At 36.9% G+C, this 25,307-nt stretch overlaps 1 protein-coding gene across 1 annotated transcript; it reads right to left on the bottom strand.

The window, feature by feature from the left end:
• Positions 1 to 146: 146 nt before the first annotated feature.
• Positions 147 to 25,044, bottom strand: SAV1 (salvador family WW domain containing protein 1). Its single transcript, XM_049612812.1, has 5 exons — positions 24,687 to 25,044; positions 21,194 to 21,637; positions 11,265 to 11,535; positions 7,432 to 7,575; positions 147 to 1,562 (listed from the first exon to the last, which is right to left on the bottom strand). Exons 1-5 carry the CDS (start codon positions 24,778 to 24,780, stop codon positions 1,361 to 1,363), a joined length of 1,155 nt encoding a protein of 384 aa, XP_049468769.1. The 5' UTR covers positions 24,781 to 25,044; the 3' UTR covers positions 147 to 1,360.
• Between the last annotated feature and the right edge of the window lie 263 nt (positions 25,045 to 25,307).

Below are 25,307 nucleotides of genomic sequence, written 5' to 3'. Positions count from 1 at the left end.
TTGATTACATGTTCTGAAAGATAACTTTCCCAACTGCTAAAATCCCACTACATATTTTCCTTTTTCAATGTCCCTTTCATTATACCGCTTCCTTTGCCTTTGGGCCTTCTGAATGGAAAAATCAAGTATTTGCAGCACTATGTAAAAGACATGGATTCAAACATGACACCTTTAATTTCCACAAAAATATATTTAATAAGCTTGTTATATAAAATCAAACATTTAACATTTTCAACATTTTATCAATTCAAACTCACTGATAACTGGGAGTGCTCTATTTTGGAAGATTACCTAAACATATATTTACATATTTACAACACAGGTAAATATAACTGAAGAGCTACTTCAACTAATGTTGAAATTCACAGAATTCTAGAGATTTATAGGCTAAAAGTGCCATAAATTTATCTGTAGTCAAATGTACTGCACTAATTATGAACAATATCTTAGTAAGTATTAAAAGGAAAAAAATCTGGGAGGGAAATGGTGATCTTAAAGTTCTGTGACAAACTCTTAGAAGATACGTGAAATCAATTTAATGACCAAGATTTCTTGACGAGTCCCTGATTGTCATTTTTGGCAGCTCAACCCAGTCTGTTGAGATGGCAGTGTGCTATATGCTGTCCGGAACCCTACACTGTCTCATCAGAGCCATGCTCCTAAATGCTCCAAGGGCCCTGGTCAAAAGTAAGGAGATGATAGCAACTCTGAGTGCTGTATACACCTTTCCCATACAGGCTAAGGCCTTATGCCTAAATTTATTACTAAAAGATTATAGGCCTTTTACCCTTTCATACCAAAAAATACATTCTTAACATGTTTTAAAAGGGTTCTTTCTTTCCATTTTGGGAGGAGGTGAACCCTATGCATTATATATAGAAATATATCACAATTCAGGTCCCAAATCCTATTTTGCATTTTAAACTATGCAATAATAATATTTAAACCATCTGATTTCAGACAATATTCCACATTAAAGCAGTACACATCTGTTTTCAAATACTGCATAGGTTGTTTTTTAAAGAAATGTACTGCTGCTGTACGAGTTTACCAAGTGATTTCCTATTTACTATCTGGTTATAATCACATTTCTTGCTGCATTTGTCTCCACTGAGAATATTCAAAGCAGTTTCTAATATATAGCGTTTTAGAAGTGTTTGCTGTATTGGCTTTTAAATGATAAACATTTTTTTGCTCAATAAAATAATATTTTTAATAACAAAATACATGTAAAATTAGAATTTTATCATTTCCAAAAAAGTTGCCTTTATTAACCAAAGTACTTGTTTGCAGTTTTTTATCTGTGAAAATATTTTAAAGCCCTTACAAAAACCTAAATTTTATTTAAAAAAAAATTAACTTAAAAATTCTTGCTATGTTGCTGGGCATACCACTGCTGTCTCTGCTTGCGGTTTTCCAACTCTGTGAGCAGAGCCTGTCTGTAGGCTTCATACATTTTAACAATCTGTTCCAGTTCTTTCATGAAAAGCAACTTTAGCATTCCCTGGTATGTATCCAGGTCAGCCAGTTGGAAGAGTTCCCACTTGAGAATGTGGTCATATCTGTTTTAAAACATAATCATGCATATGTTCACAACACATACAGAAACAGGTATTGACAGCAACAAAATAATCTATTTTTATAAAGATCAACTTTATTATATCTAACAAACCATAAGCTTTAATTAAAAATAACTGAGTTGTTAACTTATTTAAACAGACTATCTTTTTAGGGAGAGGAGAAAACTGCTGATACTACTTCATTTCAATTTAAGTTAAAAAATACCCATTTCTTTAATCTTTATCAGTTATTCTAATGGCAACATTAGACAGCAATTAACACAGATTTCAGACCACTGTGGTTCTGTAATTTCAGAAAAACACACATGCTATTGCTGTTCGTAAGTTCATCTAAAGTTAATTTTCAGGACTTAAGAATGCTGTAGACCACATTATGCCTGAAAATAATATACAAAACTGGGCAAAGTCACTGAGTCATTAGTGTTGATAGAGCTTTCTGAAGAATGCTATCACTACAGTAAACAAGGAACTAAAAGGAGAATAAAAAGGAACCATCATTTGTGGGCTTTTTTCCTGAGGTGAGTATACACCTCAAGCAGAAAGGGAAGAATAAGTTATTTTCAAAATGAGAGTAAGTATACTGTAGAAGTGTGTGGAGAAGGACTCATGTAAGATTGTATTTACATATATCTTAGAAGGCTTTTTAGTCCTTCAATGGTAAGTTGGTCCCATACTGAGAGGGAAGTAATAAGCAATAAAAAGGAGTAATTTACACTCTATATTGAAAGACCTGAAGCCATCACTCTACTCCCAATTCCCCCATTTTACAGATGAAAAAACTGAAACCTAAAGAGGGTATATCTCTCTTGCAAAATTGTTTAGTGACTAAAAAATCAGGAAGGCAGAGAGTAATAGTTTTTAATGTTAAGTTTAGACAAAGAACTTGAAGTTCTCCTCAAATCATATTGCACAACAGATACAATAGGAAGCTTTGATTGTAAATTCTAGTAAATTTATTATTAATAGTTTTATTTCCTACCCAATGATTCTTTGGTAATTCACTTACCATCTTATTCCAAAAGTATCATCTAATATATTTTTAAAAACGGTTTCTAAAAAGGGAAACCGTAAACAAATAACGAGCAGTCAGTATGAGCCACACTGACATATTTCTGTACAACTTGGGTACATGTACCACGAACCCCAGGAGCACAATATGCAGAACCACAAGGTAAATATATCTTGTGGGATCCTAAATTTACCCATTTAATTACTTGAGTGCTGCAAATCTAACAGGTATACTTGGTAGAAAGCTTTATATTCTCTTTAGTGGGAAACTCCAATATAAATAAGAGAGATACTATAAGAAATACTCAACGAGCCTGTATGAAATAACAGTTACAAGGTATTTCCTAGAACCTCTGCCATGCATGTAGCTTAAGATCTTATTTGTTTGAGACAAATTCATGATTCCTAGCAAAAATAAAAACAAAAAAACAAAAAAAAAACAAAAACGCTTCAGGTCAGAATTCCATAGCTAAAGGACATTGCAGCAATGTCTATTGATTCAAGATGCTTAAATTGATGACGACAGTTGGAACTATAAGAACATTAAAGCTCATTTATCATCTGTGTACTTTCTAGCAAGGAAAAAGAAGGGAGAGGATAAATTAGTAAGTATCACACTTGATTTAAGATAGGACTATCACTCTAGAAGCATTCAAATTTTGAAAAAAGGAAAAAAAAATAGCTTCACACAATTTTCTGACTTCCCAATCACCGCATTTAGCATCAAAAACAGGATTAAGGGTAGAAACAACAAAATCAGAATAATTACAGAAAATCCATTGGGAAGAAGAAAAAGCACTCCAGAAGAGCAGAGATGAGAAAAGTATGCAATTTGCCAATTCCCAGTCCAGAGTCTTACCCCCTTGCTATTTCTATGGCGTTACTTCCCTTCTCATATAAAACTTCCCAATATGCCTGTTTTGTTTTGTTTTTTAGGAGAAGTAAATATTTTCCATTCTTTCCTTCTTAACTAGCCAAATTATCTGATTCCCCAGGCTTAATTTTTAGTCATTTATATAATATATAGGTAAATCATTCAGAAAATAGGCTGTAAACTACTTCAGTAGCCTATACTTACAGTTTCTCTTTTTGCTGTTTTTCCTAGGGCAGTATTCTATTCAAGTAACTTCTTATAAATAACTCACACATGCAAATATCAATTGCTGTCGTCCTACCAAAAAACTGTGTTCATACTCCAGGGAATGCTGTCTTTGAGGAGCCAAAAGTCCTACTACTTCCAGCTCCAGGGACACACAGCCTATGTCCCTTCATTGTGCCTGTCCTGCCTGTAACATTCTTCCTTTCTACCCACACCCAGAGCTGGGGCAAGACAACACTGCAGGACCGCCAAGCCGTAAGGAATAAAATACAGTCCATGCGAAGGTGATGCTCGGACTGGTGTTGGGGTACGTGTGTATGAGGAACAATGGAAAGTAAATATGCTCCTGATGGTCTTTTTCCTGTTATATATTAAATCTTATAACTTATTCTAGAGTTCAGCTTGATTACAGCTATATGATGCATTACAGACTTCTGAGTAGCCTCAGAAATAACTTCACTGGGGCGCCTGGGTGGCTCAGTTGGTTAGGCATCTGACTTCAGCTCAGGTCACGATCTCAGTTTGTGAGTTTGAGCCCCGCATTGGGCTCCGTGCTGACAACTCGGAACATGGAGCCTGTTTAGGATTCTGTGTCTCGGTCTCTCTGTGCCTTCCCCCACTCACACTCTGTCTCTGTATCTCTCAAAATAAGTAAAAACATTAAAAAAAAAAAACACAACTTCACTAAAATTCATCAATAAAAATTTGGAACAATCTAAGTCAAATTCTGGAAGTATATGCAAAATTGTTTTGGTAAATTACTGCTAGAGACAGAATTTTTAAATTTCTGGAAATCAGATTGGCAACTGTTAACAAAAGGAGAAAAGATGGTAGTTTTTTGGCTAAAACCTCTCCTTTGATAAGTAAATGATTCTCCATTATCTACTTCACAGAGAACAGCTCATCCTTTATTGATAGAACAATATCAACTATTTCCATCCTTTTTAGAGACAAAAATTTTGGAACAACTAAAAAGTAACAGGTTCCTAACACTCTTAAGTTTTTAAGCCATAAAGAAGTGCTTGCTCTCTTGTTTCAGTCTGGCCTATTCTGAGAGTTCTGACCTATTTGGGAAAAAAAAAAAAACTAAGTTGCTCATTTCGTAAAGTTTTATAGCTAGCTCACAGAACCAGAGTTGAAAGGGCTATGATCTCTGGGAGTCTGTTTCTTTTCATAAGAAGCAAGGAATTTCACTTACGTGCTATCTTTTTCCTCCAAAAGGAAAGCTTTTTTGTTATTCCTAGTGATGATTATTAAGCAGAACTAACATAAAAAGTAGGAAGAATAACCCTCCTCGATCTTATCAACTCCCAGAAATAACAAAATTTAACAGGCACATATTCTTCCAGACTTAAGGAACACATAAATATGCATATTCTGTAGGACATAATATTAGCATATGAACAAAGGCTGTACACAGTGATAGGTCAACTGGTACCAAGAGTGAAAAAAGAGGGAAAAAGGGATGAAAAGTCCATCTGCTATTATTCCTTATTCCATTCCTATACTGTATAGATACGATCAGATAAAGAGGCTTCAGTAGGTTAGCCCAGGCACCAAACCAAGCTAAACATCTATGGATAATTAGGTACCTAATTTCAAATAACCTAAAACGAAACTTTTGAAAAGTATTGTTTATATCTTGCAAAATAATATCTATAATTAAAACCTTTTAAAAAATTACGTTATCAAGGCTTAAATTTGACTTAGGAGGAAAAAAAGACCCTCCAAGATTGTTTTGTCTCCATATCAGACCACAGATTAACACCCATGAATTTACAGACTGAGAAGAATGTTTATGTTGGCCAAAAATTAATAAATAGTTCATAATAAAAGGCCAATAGCTTTATGAGAATGTTAATGTGGTCTAAATGAGCAGAATCATGATCAAATAATTATGAGATCCTTGAGGTAACCTATCAATTATTCAAATGAAAAGCCTGAAAAGAAGGTAATAAAAACAAATAGCTCTAAGCAAGAAAAATAACTTCTAAAATCTCTAGGCTAAAGGCATACACATATGCATGATTGAATGCACATGCACACACGGTTGGTAAATACGGAGTAACATGGCAAAAATTTAGATCAGAGTTGGCTTAACCCCCTGCAAATTTTATTTCAATGATCATCCTTTAAAAGTATGGTTAAAAGTTACTATTTCAAAAAATATATATGAAAGGTTTTACATTCCTTTCACTTGAATCTCAAAGATTTAATTTTTTTTCCCCAAATTCACTGCCCAATCATCTTATACTCTCTAAAACTCTTCTTTGGGCTATTTTATGCTGATAATTTTGGTTTCTGAAATACAAAAAAGAAATAAAGAATAAGACTACAAAAACAAGTAACTAAATGTTACCTTAACAGAGTTGTTAAAAGTACATGCAATTATTACGTGTGAAATGCCTAGACAAGTAACAAGAATTTATTAGCTGCTCAGTATGTAATAATTTATTAAATCAGAGCATTTTATTAATTACAAAAATTAAGAGCATGATCTTTGTAACTAGAGATAAAAGTCTGAAATCTACCACTTAATAGTTGTATGACCTTAGCAGCGATAAAGCCTCCATTTTTTAATATTTTTTAACCCGTAAAATGGTTTTAGAAAGGTATGAGATAACATACATAAAAAGTAGCACCCTAAGATACATGGGAAGCACTGGATAATTAATAACTATTTATTTTCAAACACCCCCTTTTCTGAAATCACAGCACTTTGTATATACCAATGTTGCTAATCTTATCACATTGGGTTACTGACCTAGTACCTACTTCTATTTTCCCAGACAAGAAAGGCTCTTTAAGCCTGGCAACTTCACAGACAGCTTTAAAAACTGGCCCACCTAGCACTGTCTTCTTCAGTGCGGCTTTACTAGCTCCACTAGTTATAGTAAGAAACCATACTAAGTGCTTACACAAGGCAGCCACCATGCCATGTGCTTTAAAATGTGTGATCATTTATGAATAAAAAAAAAAAAAAAAGTGATCATTTATCCCCCACAGTTCAGTAGAAGAAAAAAACCTTAATTCTAAGTTCAGGAACTTGCCCAAGGTCATTCAGTAAGTAGGTGATGGAGCCAGAAATCAGACTTAGTTTCCTTCCTGACCAATCTTGACCACTCTTCTACACCTCTGCCCCCAATCATCATCAAGCAGCAGCAGCAGCAGCAGCATCTTTACTAAGCTCTCAATGTACAAGGTACTGTTCATAAAAGATACTTTAGATGCACTATTTTATTGAAATCTTAATAACTTTAAGAATAGGTACTATTACTATCCTCAATTTACAGAAGATAAAACTAAGTTAAGTACTCTGCACAGGGTTACACAGCTAAAAAGTATCAGTAAACTCAAATAATCTCATATCAGAACTTACAGCCACTACATATATTATTTCCTCAACACCCTTGTATCCTGCTGTTTCTTCCTTGTACCCAGGACTTACCTGGGTCCTTACTTTTATCACAAGGTATGTATCACTTATATACAAGTTAATCTACCCGCTATGAGAATGTAAGCTCCTTACTGTATCCCTAATATAGCCCAGGTCTGCGAACAAAGAAAGATTTAATAAATGTCTGCAGAACTTGTATTTGTAGCAAATGATCTTTAAACTTTATAACCTGTGATAGCTGTTCCTCAAGTAAAATATTAGTTAAAAGCCCAATATTATTAAGAGAAAAAAAAAAAAGGTGCTACCGCTCACCCCTCAAAAAAACTCTGTGCTATAAATTCACTTACTTCACAGGAGCTCGAGCATATACCTGAAGCCAGTCAGGAATTTCTGCAGTATGGTACGGATTTGCAGGTACCAGCAGGGACTGATTTCTTTCAGTTTGCTGTGGTTGATATGTGACAGGAGGGGGCTGATCATACCGAGGTACACTAAGAAAAAAGAATCAACATTCATCAGGATAAAGGCTCTAAATCTAAACAAGAAATTATAAAGAATACTATTTGATGTTTTTCAATGTGCCTCTTGCCTAAACTGAACTCCTTCTACCATATAAAAAAACACAGATGTGGCTTTTGTTTTTTACTATACCAGAAGAGGAGTAAAATCCACCTTCTCCAGGAAAATAACAGGTCATTAGTGATAGATCGAAATCTAAACTAAATCTTTACATATGTTTAAGAAATTTCTTCTGTCTAGTATTTAGTCTTTTCAAGGAATGTCAAAGGCGGCCATAAAAAATCTGGAGATAAATTATAACCTTCATAACAAACTTAAAATTAGAATTATAATTTTCAGTAATAACTAGTAACTAGCTATACATTTATATTGGAAAGGTTGGTAGTTTCTCTCAAAATGAGAATGGATATGTTCTTCCTCCTTCAGGCTGAAAAGAAGGTCTGGAATATGTAGTACTGTAAGAGTGAGGACTGGGCTTGAAATATCCACATTAACTGTAGTATTTCCTTTCTGCGTTTATCAACTTACCGAAGTTAGAATTGATTAGAACTCATTTTAAATCACAGAGACTTAAAAAAAAAAAAAAAAAAAAAAAAAAAAAAGACCATGCTTTTAATTAGTTCTAATGGCCTAACGGGTTGGACAGAGAGAACAGCAAAGTGGGGAGAGAACTGTTATATGGGAAAATGCTAAGGAAAAATACTGAACCACCTGAAGGCTAAAGACAGAAATCTGGGAGGTCAAAATGATCTATTTCAGAATTGGAGACAAAACCAGAAGAGCCTGCCCCAAACATCAATATTTATGTGTATACCAGAAAAGGTCACTACAATACTAAACTAGGATTAAAATAAATGTTAGACTGTGATTAACAATTTAAAGATCAATATCCACTGAGTTCTACTCCTGAAACCAATACTACACTGTATGTTAACTTGAATTAAAAAAAAAAATAAACATCAATATCCAAATGGTATTGTGTTTTATCCTTATCTCTTCTTTCTAAGTAGGTACAAAGTAAAATATCCCTTGATAGTGCAACTGGGAGGTGGAAAAGAACTGCGGCTCTGCAGTCAAATATGCCTGGAGGGTTTTAACCTCAGCTTGGCCACCTTACAAGTTATATGAATGTAGGCACAACTGCTTCACTTCTCTAACTTTCAGCCTCCTTACTTGTAAATTTGGAATAAATTCATACCAAAGATGATTGTTCTCAACAGTAAATGAGCTAATGTAAGTCAAGAGTTTTGTATATAGATTAGCATAACAGAGATAAACAGCTATTAATATTATCTATGTGAGCTTAAGAAAGGTGTTTATTCTCTCCTGTTTAATGTCTACAGAGTTGCTAAGAGAAGCAAATTGTGAAAATACTTTGTAAATTAACAATTCCATAGTAAAAGTTACTGATGATAAACAGAAAATTCAGCTCAAGGTGGCTTGGTAGGTTAAGCATCCGACTCTTGATTTTGGTTCAGGTCATGATCTCAAAGTCGTGAGATGGAGCCCGCGTGGGCCTCAGCACAAAGCTTGCTTAGGATTCTCTCTCTGCCCCTCCCCCATTTGTGCTCTTGCACATGCATGTGCCCTTGTTCTCTCTCAAAATAAATAAACTTAAAAAAAAAAAAAACAACAGCTCAATATACTCCCAAATCTGGTTGTCAGGACCACAAAGTCTTCTGCCACCAGGTGATAGCAATCTGTCATCACATTTGGTTTTTGGGTTTTGGTTTTGTTTTTTTTTTGCATTTCCCATCATTATTCATCAACAAACATCACTGTGCTCCCACTATGTGACTGTCTCTGTGTTGGATGCTGGGACACAGCAGGAATAAGTGGAACTCATCCCTGCTCTTGGGTGGGAATTGTGATCAAGTAGAAGTGGGAGACTCAAAATTACCCCCATGACATAGGCCTGAAAATGGAGTCCAGGGAAGGCAGCAGCTTGCCTGAAATGGTATAGAGAGTAGGTGAAGGGACCAGAGCCCAAAATAGGCAGAGTGGCCAGTCTGGCTCTTTTGAAAGGATGACAATTTCATTTGTTCAATAAACAATGATTGAGTGTCACTAAATGGAGTCACTGGGGAAAAAAACTTTTCAAAGTTGAATTAATAAATCCAAATATGTAAAATGATTAAAATAACACAATAATGATAAAGCTTAGTTTTTTAGGTGATATTAAAATCTATTTTCACAACAATTTTAATGGTTCTAAAAAATGCCAAAGTTTGTTATCACCAAAGATCTGTGTTATGCTAGATATTAAGGAACATCTATCAACATGCTGACGATATTCTACCCATTTTAAATCTTATGGTTCAGAGAGAGTTAACAGGAAATATTTTCAATTTCATTACTAAACTAATACTAGCTTTTTATGTACTTTGAAATCCAGTGTGTATCTTACATTTACATACAATATACCTCAATTTGGATTAATTACATTTCAAATGCTCAAGAGCCACATGTGACAGCTGGCTACAGTAGTCACAGGACTAGAAATCTGGCCATAAATGAGATCTACAGGATAAGCCCAAAGGATCACTGGCTACATGTTTATTTTTATTAGAAAAATTTTTTTAATGTCTATTTATTTTGAGAGAGATAGAGCGCAAGTGGGGGAGGGGCAGAGAGAGAGGGAGAGAGAGAATCCCAAGCATGCTCTGTGCTCTCAATGCAAAGCCTGACATGGGGCTTCAACCCACAAACTGTGAGATCATGAACTGAGCCGAAATCAAGAGTCAGATGCTCAACTGACTGAGCCACCCAGGCGCTCCTCACTGGCTAAATTTATTAAAAAGATCTGGGATGTTTTGTACAGTTCCAATTTTCACTTTGCCTCCCAACAGTAAGAAACAGAACATAAGTGTCAGAAACTGAGTAAAACAGTAAGATGTTATAATTCAGAAGAATATTTTGACACACTAGGAGGAAGGTCTGTATTATTTATAGAAATTGAAACGTAAATAGATAAATGTTTTATTTATTTATTTATATTCCTGGATATCTACAATCTAAACACTGGCATATTAAAGCAAAATCTGATCATAAGAATAATGATCGTGTTTTTGAGTTGTCTAAAAAGTTTTTTTTACATATATAAAGCTTATTTTGAGAGACAGAGAGAGAATGAGTGAGTACTTGGGGGAGGGGCAGAAAGAGAGAGGAGAAGAAGAGAGAGAGAGAGAGAGAGAGAGAGAGAGAGAGAATGAATGAATGAATGAATTCCAAGCAGGCTCCACACTGTCAGTGCAGAGCCTGGTGCGTGGCTTGAATTCACTAACTGTGAGATCATGACCTGAGCCGAAATCAAGAGTCAGGCACTTAACTGGCTGAGCCACCCAGGCATCCCTTGTTTTTTGTCTTTAAAGATTTTATTTGAAAGTAATCTCTACTCCCAACATGGGGGTCAAACTCACAACCCCCATATCAAGAGTCGCACACTCTACTGAACCAGCCAGGTGCCCCTAAAAAAAAATTTTTTTTAATTATTAAAACCATTACTGAATCTAAGTCCTAAGAAAAATGTCATAAACTTTTTAAAAATAAATCTTTCAAACATCAAACTTCAGGATGCCTTTCTCTTTAACAAAAATAGGAATCAAAATCTAACATTAGATAACCTCAATAAAAAAACTTAAAAATAGAAGTGAAACTATACCTAGGAGCACAAGGATGCCTATATTGAGCCTTCTTATTTGTGTGATCCACGTAATAGGTTCCAAATTCTGATGACTCAACTCGCTCCCATCCTGGAGGAAGTCCTTCTCGCTCAAGAGGATGGCTCCAATGAGTTGTATTTGTGTTGTGATCTATATAATATTTTCTCCCTCTCATTGTCCAGTCCACAGACCAGCCAGGAGGAAGAGGTAAATCTTCAGAACCATGGTTAGTTAAATTTCCTAAAGATGTAGCAGCAACTCTCCCAATTCCTTAGGATAAAGAGAGAAAAAGAACAGAACAATTATTCAAAGCTAAAAAATATGCCATCTGACAAAGTTACAAAATCAACTATCCTGCTTATACTCTTTGGCCAAAATCCATGATTTCATAATTATAAATAAAAATTTTCATGAAACTAGCCAGTATTACTAATGTTTAATCACAAAAAAGGGAGGAAACTAGATTTCCTCTTTGAAATTAGTTTTTTTTGGTTGATGCCTCCATCACCAGGCTATATAAACATTTAGCTATTAGCAAAGCTACTTAAGTATGTATATTGCTAAAGGAAAAGTGAGGAAAATAAAATTTCACCCCATTCAAGATTTAAGATTTGACATCTCACCTAAAACAGCAAAAATAAATTTGTAAAACTGTTTCTGGTTTATGATTACTTAAATATAATCTAGCTGTGCCCTAGAACCATTAAGTAAATTTATCAAGGTAGCATCAAATGAGGTCAACATACAAAAATCAATTAAATATCTGTATACTAGCAACAACTGGAAACAGATTATACCACTTACTATAGCTCCAAAAAATCAAATATTTACATATTAATAAAACAAAATATAGACAACAAATTACATGGAGAATCTGTATGCTGAAAACTACAAAACACTGATGAGAGAACTGAAAGATGACCTATCATGTTAATGGACTGGAAGACTCAACATAAAGATGCCAATTCTTTCTGAAATGACCTTTAAGATAATTCCACTCAAAAGTCCAGGAGTTTTATAGATACAGACAGAAATAGGCAGACTCTAAAATGTATATGGAAAGACAAAAGAAGTAGAGAAGCCAAGAAAAAATGCTGTTTTAATTGTTTTTAATGTTTATTTTTCAGAGAGAGAGAGAGACAGAGAGAGATCAAAATTGAGCAGGAGAGGGGCAGACAGAGGGAGACACAGAAATCTGAAGTAGGTTCCAGGCTCTGAGCTGTCAGCACAAAGCCCGATGCCGGGGCTCAAACTCACGAACCATGAAATCAGGACCTGAGGTGAAGTTGGACACTTAATCAACAAGCCTTGTGCTTTGGAGCACAAGGTGCTCCAAAAAGCCAAAAATTTAAAAAAAAAAAAAAAAAATAAGAACAACGTTGGAGGATTCAAGCTACCTGATTTCTTTTTTAAAGTAATCTCTATGCCCAGGGTGGGGCTCGAACTCATGATCCTAAGATCAAGAGTCACATGCTCTACCAACTGAGACAGCCAGGTTCCCCTCATATTACCCGACTTAAGAATTAAAACAGTGTGGTATTGGCAAAGGACAAACAGATCAATGGAACAAAGAATCCTAAAATATACCTACACATATACTATCAATTGGTTTTAACAAAGATGAAAAGACAATTTGATAAAGGATAGTTTTTTCAACAAATGGTGTTAGAATTGGACATCTATATGCAAAAAAATTAATCTATACATTCTACCTTCTATAAACCTAAGAGGGATCATATACCTAAGCATAAAACATAAAACTATAAACCTTTAAAAAAAAAAAAGGAGGATAAATTTTTGTGACCTTACATTAGGCAGAGTTCTTATATGCTGAAAGTGTAACCTATAAAAGAACTGTATACAAATGTTCACATCAGCTTTATTCATAATAGGCAAAAACTGGAAACAGCCCAGATTCTTCAATAAGTGAATGGGTTAAATGAACTCTGATACATATATAACCCAGAATACTATTTGGCAATAGAAAGAGGAACTATGATACATACACCAATTTATATCAATCTCTAGGGAATTTTGCTGAGTGAAAAATGCCAATCTATCTCAAAAGGTTACATGCTGTATAATTATATAACATTTTTGAAATGATAAAATTTTAGAAATGGAAAATAGTGATTATTTGCCAAGGTTGGAAAGAGAGATGAGTGTGGTTATAAAAGGGCAAACATAAAAGATCCTTGTGGTGACAGAACTCTTGTGTCTTTACTATGGTGGTGAAATACACAATCTACACTACACACACACACACACACACACACACACACACACGTGTTCAAGTAAAGTAAAACTAGGGAAATCTGAACATGATGGGTGCATTGTACCAAGGCCAACATCTTAGCTATACTATAGTTTTGCAAAGTGTTAAGCAATGGGGGAAACTAAAGTGTACAGAGGATCTAAGTTATTTCTTACAACTGCATATGAATCTACAATTATCTTGATAAAAACTTTAACTAAAAAACAGAAAGAGGCATAACCTTTAGATTCAATATACATGTAATAACTGCCAAAAACATCTGAGATAGAGTAAGAACAGTAAAGAAAGAAATGGAGATAAAAAGAGAGCACTGTGAAAAACTAGTTAGCCCAAAACACTACTCTGGTATTTTCTCCTTTTCCCTCCACAACCTTCCACAATGCTTCCATCTCTAGCAATCATAGGAGGAGATTTCAAACAACTGGCAAAGAAAAACTTATTCAATATGTATAATAAGACCAGTACAACATCAATTCTTAAGAAAAATTAAAGAGTTCTTCAAAAAGGTACAAATTTATTTGAATGAACATTCAGAAAAATGTCCCAAAGCAGAGGGGGAAAAAAATGCAACTAAATATTCTCCCATTAATTAAAAGAAAAAGAGGAGGAAGCAATCAACTCTCTGAAGGAAGATCACAAAGAAAAGCAAGAACCCCAAAGATAGGATGGTAAGACAACAAAGATAAAAGCTATGCTCAGGAAAGAAAGATGAAGACAAAAAAATGGAAGAACAAACATGCAATGTTTGTTACAATGGAGAAACCTGGCAAATCTTAACCAAGTATGAATGTCAGTATCACCAGTAATGTCATATACATATCATCTACACCTCCCTATATTTGACATGAAGAGGATATTCCACTTTTGTGGCATTCTTTCCAAAAACCAAAATCCCAGTCTATTCATGAGAAAAACAGGAGACAAACTCTAAACTGAAGGATGATCCACAAAATATCTGACAAGTATTCCTCACAACTATCAAGGTTGTGAAAAACAAGAAAGGAATAAGCAGTTGTCATAGATCAAAGAACACTAAGGAAGTATGACAACTAAATGCAACAATTTGATAAGGGAGCCAAGATGTCCACAAAGTTCCAAAATGGCTCGTCACCTTTACCAATGCCATATTAAACCATGATTCCTAACCTTTTCATGACACACCCCACCTATACTTTCTCAAAGTATTATGTGCACTAATTTTTTTCAAACTATTTTGGATAATTTTATAAAACCCATTGAGAGAAGAATGTACAGTACAAAATAACTCAGAACCACAGATTTAAAACAAAACATTCCTAGTAATAAAATAGGTCTAGCAGACAGGGAAAAAAAGCTGTATCAAGCTCTACCACATGAGACCCCCCCCCCCCACTCTAAGTTCAGCCAGAATGCTGAAACTTCAATAACCAAACATGCCAAATCTGAAAAAAGCATACAAGGGCACATTAACACTCTTACAAAGGGCATGAGCACTGACAATTACTAGTGTCTCCTCTGTCCCTGGCCTTTTCCAAATGTAGTAGTTCATACACAAAATAACTCTAAGGTAGTAGTATCACTACCAATTTACAGACGAGGAAACAAAGATTCAAGTAAGTTATTTTACCAAAACCACAGAGTTGGTACATGGTCAAATGACGAATTTATTACTAACAAAGTGTCACACAAAAGATCAACTGTAATTCTTCAAAGAAAAAATATGACTACCATTAATACAAGAAAAAGGCAGCTACCAAGTTTGAACTCAATCAGTGGAAAAATAACATTTCTGAGATACAAGGAAAAAATTAGTTTTCCATTATTTCGATTAGTTTCAGAAAAGAATGAGTAGCATTCATAATCCTCAAAATAACTTCCATTTCATATAAACACCTTCCATTTATATGAAGTAAAACACTCATATGCTAAATACATTATTTCCCATACATAAGGATAAAGGATAACACAAGGATATTATTTTGTCTCCCCACCAAGATTTATTAGATATCCCGCCAAAGAATTTACAGCTGGCAGGTATCTGTGAAATCTGCCCTTATAGACAAAGCTCAAAAATTCTGATTTGCTAATTTTGTAGTGCATATGAGAATAAAATGGAATCTGAACTCTAAGGAAGGTCCACAGGCTTCAGGGTAATAAATACTAAACATCACAGCCCATGTTATAATCAAGATGTTGATAAAGAAATGTAAGCATTGAACCAAGCCAACTACTTTTTCTCCTCCTCTGCAAAATAATTACAAATAAAGTTGTATCTCTAAAGATTATTTACATCTCCTTAAAGATGATTCTAGGGTCACGAAATATTTATGCATTTCCTGGAGTAAACTTAACTTCAGTGTTTTTTTGTAAAGTCTGACACTTTTCAGTTTAATTTTGGTAACTTGAGTTCATAAGTTCAAGTCTTGCATCGGGCTCTCTGGTGCCAGCACAAAGCTTGCTTGGGATCCTCTGTCCCTCTTCCGCTTGCGTGTGAGCTCTCTCAATGAACACTGGGGCACCTGGGTTGCTCAGTCAGTTAAGCGTGGCTCAGATCATGACCTCACGTTTCATGAGTCTGAGTCCCACGTCAGGCTCTGTGCTGACAGTTTGGAGCCTAGAGCCTGCGTTGGATTCTGCGTCTCCCTATCTCTTTGCCCCTCCCCCACTCTCTCTCTCTCTCTCTCTCTCAAAAATAAACATTAAAAAATAAACATTTTAAAATACATAAATAATAAAATTTTGAGGCGCCTGAGTGGCTCAGTCAACTGAGCGTCCAACTCTTGATCCCAGGATCATGGGATGGAGCCCTTTGTCAGGCTCTGCAGGGAGTGTGGAGCCTGCTTAAAAGTCTCTCCCTCTCCCCACCCCTCCCCCCTCCCTTGTGTGCAAGCTCTTTTTCTAAAAAATGTTTTAGAAGTCTGTTACTTAAACCTGTGTAGAACTAAATTATTTAAATGCAAAACAAAGGAATTCAGTCTGCCATTAGTATTCCAACTAAAGACTTCCTGTTAACCGTAGAATTCCTTCCTTTGGCACATGGATTGGGTGCCTGACCAGTACATTGGCCAAAACATTAAAGGTCAAATTTCGCAGCTAAACAGAGAACTTGCTAGGCCCTAAATCTCTTTGAGACCTTATACAATCTGTTTTTGGCTTCTACCAAATACAGTAACATAAAGTTAACCCTTGAGATAAGGTGTTTCCTGAAAGTCTAAGTAATTGGCAGGATATACTACTTTCATTAAGTCATTACAAAACTACAAAACTATTTTCTTCCACATCTTTATAATGTTTACTACATTAGAAGAACAATCAAAATTTAAAGTTGTGGAAATAAATCTGTCTATAGCACATCTTTATCCTCCCACAAACTTTCTCCTTTCCATTCATTCAAGTTCCTTGAACTCTTGTCAGCATAAATCATGAAAATATAATGAAGTTTCAAGTCTTTTCAGGATAAATTCAAGAAACTTCCAGCTACTTTTTCCTATTCAGATTATTTTTCTTTTTGGAAAACACAGCTGTTCGGCTTTTCTGCTCGGTTAATAATTGATTATTAATCCTTCCCTGACACTGACTCCTTCAAAGAACTGGTTTTTTTCCTAAAAGGTAAAGCATTAAATCTTATTGCTCTGATAGAAACTGTTATTAAGTGAAATTTCTCAAGTATATGATCACTGCTCTAATAAACACAAATCTTTTTTTAAAATGACATTCTTGGGGCGCCTGGGTGGCTCAGTCAGTTGAGCATCCAACTTCGGCTCAGGTCACAATCTCATGGTTCATGGGTTCAAGCCCCGCATTGGGCTCAGTGCTGACAGCTCAGAGCCTGGAGCCTGCTTTGGATTCTGTGTCTCCCTCTCTTTCTGCCCCTCCCTGCTCATGCTCTCTCTCTCAAAAATAAATAAACACCAAAAAAAATTTTTTTTCATGACATTCTTGGGGCGCCTAGGTGGCTCAGGTGGTTAAGCATCCAACTTCAGCCTAGGTCATGATCTTGCTGTTCCCAAGTTCAAGCCCCATGTCAGACTCTGTGCTGACAGCTCAGAGCCTGGAGCCTGTTTCAGATTCTGTGTCTCCTCTCTCTCTCTGCTGCTCCTCCATTCAGGCTCTGTCTCCCTCTCAAAAATAAACATTAAAAAAAATTTTTTTTTAATGACATTTTTGGGGCACCTGGGTGGCTCAGTCAGTTAAGTGTCCAACTTCAGGTCATGATCTCACGGCTCATGGGTTTGGGCCCCCCATGGGGCTCTGTGCTGACAGCTCAAGGCCTGGAGCCTGCTTCAGATTCTGTGTCTCCCTCTCCCTCTGCCCCTCCACTATTTGCACTGTCTCTAGCTCTCAAAAATGAGTAAATGTTAAAAAAAATTTTTTTTGTTGTTGTTTAAATGACATGCTTTAGAGGCACCTAGGTGGTTCAGTTGGTTAAGCATCAGACTTTTGGTTTTGGCTCAGATCATAATCTTGAGGTTTTCTGAGTTCAAGCCCAGAATCGGGCTCTGCACTGACAGTGTGGAGCCTGCTTGGGATTCTCTCTCTCCTCTCTCTCAAAATAAATAAATAAACTTAAAAAAAAGTTTAAACTTACCAAAACTATGTCAGACTGCCACTAAGAGAGGATTAGTAGAAATTCAGTTCTTGCAGTATTTCCTCAATGATATTTTGTGAATCAAAATTTTAAAACAGTATTTTAACTTGGCATTATTAATTCTAAATACTTATATTTAGACAGAAAAGTGTTAGGAGTTTTATTAGTGATGTCTGCAATACACATAAATATAACAAAAATGAGTGTGAAGTATTTATGATAAATAGATTCTTTTAAGCTATTATTCCTGCTACCCCTCAGCTAACCAAAACTGTCTTAAGACTCCAGATGTGAAATCTCTGGACTCATTCATTTAGTCAAGCATTTGTAGTTGCAGCACCTCCTATGCAGCCAAGTGCTATGCTAATCCTATCTGACTTTTCTCTTTCCCTCATCTCTCATATCCCATTTGTGGCCAAGTCCCATCAATGCAGATGTGTCCCACTTCTTCCCTTCCCAAATGCTTGCAGCTGAGGTCAGGTCCTCATTAACATTTAAAATAATAATCTCCAAACGTGCACCAAATGGAAGATTATGGATGATTGTGGAGTCACCAAAACTACTCATAAATAGTGTATAATGTTAAGAAACTCATTCAAGTAGGGGCGCCTGCCGTGGCTCAGTCCGTTATGCTGACAGCTCAGAGCCTGAAGCCTGCTTCAGATGCTGTCTCCCTCTCTCTACCCTGCTCATGTCTCTGTCTCAAAAGTGAACAAACGTTAGAAAAAAAAAAACCTTTTTTAAAGAAAAAAAATAAAAGAAACTCATTCAAGTAAAAAGCAGGGGTATGAAACTATACAGAGTATAATCACAACAATATGAAAAAAAAAAGAATTCCATAAAAAAAAAGATGAAGGAAATTAACTGAAACACTATGAATCTCCGGCCTGATGAGTACTTTCCCTTAACTTTTCCACTTCTTGCAAATTTTCTACAGTAAGCAGCTATTAACTCTAAAAAAAAAAAAAAATGAGTTTTTTTAAAAAGCTTACTATTTTGGTTGGATAACAAATTATTCCTGAGATTTAAAATTACTCAACATTAGAAATATCCAAAATAAACACCAAAGCATGCAACTGTCTAATCCTTTGACCTAGATGCTCTTTAAAAACAAAAAGGCACAGGGGCGCCTTGCTGGCTCAGTCAGTGGAGCATGCGACTCAGTCTCAGGCTTGTGAGTTCAAGAACCGTGTTGAGAGTAGAGATTACTTAAAAAAAAAAAAAAAAATCTTAAAATCAAAAAGACACTCAACCATGTTAATTTCTACATGCCTAGGAAAGCTCTCCTCTTCGATGTCCCAATGAGATTCCAAAGTCAGCTTTCACAAAATAAGCTGCTTTTACCAACTATTCTCCATTATTCCTCAATTTTCAAAACTTCAGTGATTTACTTTCTCCTAAAACCATAATTCTCAATTTTTCCTTCAAAAGCATCACAGATTTGCCCTTTTCTCTCCCATACCACTGGTACCTGCAGTTATCTTTTCTCTAGCCATCTATCTTGAGTACAACTAGTAATATTTACACACTGCTCTTATAAAATGACTTGTTTTTTGGGGGTGTCTGGGTGCTCAGTCGGTTAAGTATCCGATTCTGGCTCACGTCATGATCTCATAGTTCATGGTTTTGAGCTCTGCATCAGGCTCTCTGATGACAGCTCAGAGCCTGGAGCCTGCTTCAGATTCTGTGTCTCCATCTCTCTGCCCCTCTTCTGCTCAACTCTCTCTCTCTCTCAAAAATAAACATTAAAAAAATGTTTTTAAATGACTTGTCTTTTTGAAATCTTTGATGGCTTCTATTTGACTGTTTAAATCCTTCAGCCTGTTGTTGAACCACAAATCTGCATTCCACCTCACATCTTTCTTTAAACTAGAACTACACAGTTCTTTGGATTTACATGTCTACTGTTTTCACCAGGTTATTCCTAGTTTTCCACCTCAAATGACCTTCCTCTGCCCCTGTCTGAAGTCCAAGCTCAAAGTGCAGTTCAAGTCCTACCTCTTCCACGAATCATTCTTTAAGTATCCCAGCCTGGGGTGCGTAGGTGACTCAGTTGGTTAAGCGTCTGCCTTTGGCTCAGGTCACGATCTCACAGGTTCCTGAGTTCAAGCCCCACATTGGGCTCTCTGCTGTCCCTGCAGAGCTGGCTTCAGATGCTCTGTTCCCCACTCTCTCTGCTCCTCCCCCGCTCATGCACAGGCATATGAACTCTCCCTCTCAAAAAAAAAAAAGTATTCCAGCCTACCCTGACATCTCTTCTGACTCCCCTCTTGTACTTAGTACCACAAAGTCTAACAACCGTTCTGTGATTATTGTGCATATGTTGGTTTTGTTTCCCAAGTAAGATACCACAGGGCACAGAGGGCAGATACCAAGAAGGTCAGAGAAAATAAATAAATGATTAATACTAAATGTATAAAATGTTTTCTACACTCATGCTCCAAACTATTTCTAAGTCACCTTGTTTGAAGTTCCCTGAGTTAAAAAGTAAATGTATCGTGTATTTATTTTTATACTGTCAAGATTTAATGCCTACAACTTATCAGGAAAAAAACAATCAGATAAAAGTTTAATTTTCAGCTCTTGCTTCAGTTTATCTAGTGTAATCCAGTACTTTAGGAATAAAGTAGAATTGTGCATTTCTATGTCTTCTGCCCCTTGTACAAATATCCCCAAGTTAACAAACATGGAAAGCAGATTTAAAAAAAATTATATGGCTAATATGTTTGTTCATTCCAAAAAGATCAACAAAACACAGGCTAACACCCAACCATTTGACAGAAGTCTTTCTGACCAACCTGGGAAATAATTATTGAACTATGAAAGCAGTTTTGTTAAGAGAAACAATGTAGGTTCTATCCCTTACCATGCCCAATTCTTCCTATCCACCTTTCTTTTCTCAAGTTTAAGTCCACGTCCACTTTCTTTGAAACTCTAACATTCCCATTCTACCAAATTATTAACAAAACTGGCAAAATGGGAAAGTATTTTTCTGGGAATGTCTGTTGGCTTCCCAAAACAATCCAGAAAAGAGCATGTTTTTAATTGTTAATAAATCTAATGTAGGATTTGTAATTTTAAGTTACCTGAGGCATGCCTCCCCTGATTCTGTGGCATTCTTTGGAAGAGATCGTGGTTGTATTCATAATATCTATAGTCTTCATGTGCACGATCTCCAAGTGGGCGCCTTCTCTGACCATCAAAATAATTATCTGAATAATAATATCGGGAACCAGAGTCTCCATTTTCAACAGCAAAATTAACTTCTGTTAAAAATGACTGAGAAGATCCATACTCCCTAGGGACATCTGCTAGACTCCTGGCAAGATAAGAAGGTGCAGATAATCTGTTGCTTTCTCTTCTCATTATTTCATGAGGTGTTCTTTGAATTGGAGTTCTAAGAAAACTCTGGTTTCTTGAAACTATTCCATCACCAGAAGCTGAAAAGGCATTTGGGCTTGATTCTGGCAAACAGATATCAGTTCGTCTTGGAATTGTTGGACCATGTCGAATAAATGAAGGCATGAGATCTACAATAAAACAAAGAGTAAAATGACCACTTCATTAAGGAATTAAATACACTTTTCAAAAGCTGTTCATTTACACCTATTACCCCAAAATGCAAAATTTCAATGGACTCAAGCACACATCATTTAAAATTCTGACTTAAGATAGTACTTGGGTATTTAAAAATTAATGCTAATTAATATTTTCCCACTCAAATGAACTTATAATTTATATCAACAGGGTATGTGTAAACTTAGAATCAAATGTATTCTGCATACCACCACACAAAACAAGATGAAATGTCAGTAAGCTTAATTATGGTTAATGAAATATTCATTAATAAATGTGTAAAAAATGGGGCGTCTGGGTGGCTCACTCGGTTGGGCGGCCGACTTTGGCTCAGGTCATGATCTCACAGTCCATTAGTCTGTGAGTTCGAGCCCTGAGTCAGTCTCTGTGCTGACAGCTCAGAGCCTGGAGCTTGCCTTGAGTTGTGTGTCTCCTTCTCTCTCTGCACATCCTCCACTCGCACTCTGTCTCTCTCTCTCTCTCTCAAAAATAAACAAACATTAAAAAAAATTTAATAAATGTGTAAAAATAGGAAACAATCTAACAAATAGATAAAATTACCAGTATAATTTAAGATTTTTTTGTTGTTGATTTCAGTTCATTTTCAAAATTCCCAAAAATCCTTTTTCAAGCAAACATAATTTCAAGAATAAAACAAAACATATGCCATTCCCAAACATGTAAAGGTAAATTCCTTTAAAAAGAAAAAAAAAAAAAAACCTTTAATTAACCTGGTTTCCTTTTGGATTACGTGGCACTAGTACATTAGTACACTAGTCAAAAGCTGGAAAGCCAAAAAGTTAGCTATGAAAATTAAAAAATAAAAATATCTCATTTCAAAGAGGCATACAAATGTTGAATCAGTTCAAAAATTCCAAGCCTCAAACTATGGCTCCCTTAAGAACAAGTAATTATAATTCAAAACAAAAGATAACAGAACAATGGCCTTCAGGATATAGTACTTCTGAATACAGAACTTACATGGCTTAGACACGCCAGGTTAGAAAGCAAATAACTTTATAACAAAAAGAAAACTAGATTTGGAAACTTTTATTAGCTAAGTAAACAATTAAATTAGAGAGCACTGATATTAAGCTCTAGAAGCTAACTCTAGAAAATCAATATTCAAATAAGCAAGCTCAAAACTTGATGAAATTAAAAAATACTACATCATTATTTGCTTTAAAGTATGGCGAACGTGGGGCGCCTTAAGCGTCCGACTTCGGCTCAGGTCATGATCTCACGGTCTGTGAGTTCGAGCCCCGCGTCAGGCTCTGTGCTGACAGCTCAGAGCCTGTTTCAGATTCTGTGTTTCCCTCTCTCTCTGACCCTCCCCCATTCATGCTCTGTCTCTAAAATAAATAAACGTTAAAAAAAAAAAAAAAAGTATGGCAAACATATTTCATGATTTCAGGTAATGTTTAATAAAGTTTATTTGCAGCAAACTGCAACCTATCATAAATTTAACCGAAAACCTAAAAGCATATGTAACTGAAAAATAAACTGCTAAACAAAGGTTTAAAAATCAACTTTCAGGGGCACCGAGCTGGCTCAGCACGAAGAGCAAGCAGCTCTTGATTTGTGGGGTCATGATTTCCAGACCCACATTGGGTGTACAGATTACTTAAATAAACTTAAAAAATAAATAAATAAAAATCAATTTTCAGGTTACTGATGCATCCATTTAATCTATTTTGATGTTCTATCAAGAAAGAACTGCAAATACAAGAATTTCCAAAGCAGATGATGTGGTTATTATTTTTTAAAAAACATGCTCCGTGCCTGGTGGCTCAGTTGGTTAAGCGTCCTGTCTTGATTTCCGCTCAGATTATGATCTCACAGTTATGTGAGTTCGAGCCCCACATCAGGCTCTGTGCTGTCAGCACGGAGCCTGCTTGGGATTCTTTCTTTCTCTCTCTCTCTCTTTCCCACCCCACCCCCCACCCCCGAGCCCGACTTGCGCTCTGTCTCTCTCAAAATAAGTAACTAAATTTAAAAAAAAAAATGCTCTCCACACCTCTCTGAGTGATCCTGGATAAATACTAGGAACCTCTATGAACAGCTTTCCCAATTACAGTATGAGGTAATTAATGGTTAAGTCACAAGGTTATTAGGAACTTCCAAAAAGTACACTTACACAAGTGCTCAGTATGCAGTATAAACATCAAAATATTAGTTCCTTACTTCACAAATGTCCTGAACACACAAGCAAACATTAAAAATTAAAAAGATTCAGCTGAAAAATGAGAGTCAAATACCTGAATTGAAAAGTGATGGGGAGGTGGAGAGAAATACAAACTATTAAAAAAAAAAAACAAAAACTTCCTGGCAATTTCTCCTAAAATACGATAGAAATCATTTTCAGTACTTCGCCTTTTTTGGAGTGGGGGGGGGGGGGAGAGTGTTATTTGGAGCAATTCTCACGAATATACCCAAATACACATGATTTTGGCTTCTCTAATATCTAGGATTGATGAGGCTTTGGGAAGCGGCTACAATAGCGACGGTCAACTGTCACCTCTTCACATGTCTGCATCCAGCAGAAGGGCTAAGGAATTCTACTCGGGTTTGCACAACTCCCAGCACGGACGAGTAACACCCGAAATGTTTGCAAACACAAGGCATATCTTGAAGTATCTAGAAGAGGAAAAAGTATGCCCCAGTCTAATCACTTTCACCCCCATAGCATCAGGCAATCAGCAACCTAAGTGTTTCCTTAAGAACCTCTTGCTTCCAGTAATCAAAACGAAACAACACTCTGCCATGGGGGGACAGGAAAGTTTGTTTTTTTAGGAAGGCCCACGGGGGAGGGACTAATCTAAGTTTCTTATACTGTATCGGCTTTTAAACGATGACCACCACTTCGGGCACACAAAACATTAAAGAACAGTATTTCATAGAGACCAATAGGAAAGAAAAGCCGCAGGAAGCCGCGTCGGGAGCCCCGCCTGGCCCCCCGCAGCTGCTCGGGCCAGGTGTGGGTGCGCCCCGCCCGACACTCACTCCGCAGCAGAGGCGACGTCTCCTTCTTCACGTACTTGCCCTGCACCTCGGCGGGCTTGGACACTTCGTTTTTGGTCTTCTTTCGGGACAGCATCCTTGTCGACGAGGCCCCAGGCCGCGCCAAGCAGCCTCTTTAGGGCTCCGCGCAGGGCGCCGGTCGGCCCCGCCGCCACCTCCGCCGGCGCCGCCGCCTCCTTCCCTCCCGAGCCGCCGCCGCTGCCGCCGCCGCCGCCTCTCCGCAGCCCGGGGTCGCCCGCAGGGACTGCCGCATGTTCGGGGCGCTAAGCGCGCCGGCCACAGCTCAGTCGCCTGTCAGTCCCTTCCCGGATATCTGCCCACTCCGCGATGCTGCCCTAGAACTCTGTGAGCAGAGGCCAGAAACGCCCGGCCAGGGCCATGGTCTGCCGCCGGCCGCCTAGTAACCGCTACCGCCGCCGCCGCCGCCACCGCCTACGTCCCGTAAACTTTCCCCGCGGCCGCTGGGAATTCTGGGAAACTCGACGCTGCGCGAGCGCCGCCACCGCCCTTCCCCCACCCCAGGACCGGGGCGCGGCTCAAGCTGCGAGACGCCGGGAGGCGCTGTCAGCTAACGGGCCCGTCCCACTGTCTCCTCGGAGGAGA

This window comes from Panthera uncia, assembly GCF_023721935.1.
Source record: "Panthera uncia isolate 11264 chromosome B3 unlocalized genomic scaffold, Puncia_PCG_1.0 HiC_scaffold_1, whole genome shotgun sequence".
Classification (NCBI taxonomy): Eukaryota; Metazoa; Chordata; class Mammalia; order Carnivora; family Felidae; genus Panthera; species Panthera uncia.
The sequence above is the reverse complement of the archived record's forward strand: the minus strand, read 5'-3'. Positions and strand labels throughout refer to the sequence as shown.

What these genes read in the sequence shown, in the direction of transcription:
- SAV1 (XM_049612812.1), bottom strand. Translation starts at nt 24,780, where the DNA reads ATGCTGTCCCGAAAGAAGACCAAAAACGAAGTGTCCAAGCCCGCCGAG. An exon ending in TCAGGGGAGGCATGCCTCAG is followed by an intron (nt 11,536 to 21,193) that starts GTAACTTAAAAT and finishes CTTTATCCTAAG; the next exon opens with GAATTGGGAGAGTTGCTGCT. An exon ending in AGGCATCCTTGTGCTCCTAG is followed by an intron (nt 7,576 to 11,264) that starts GTATAGTTTCAC and finishes CTTTTTTCTTAG; the next exon opens with TGTACCTCGGTATGATCAGC.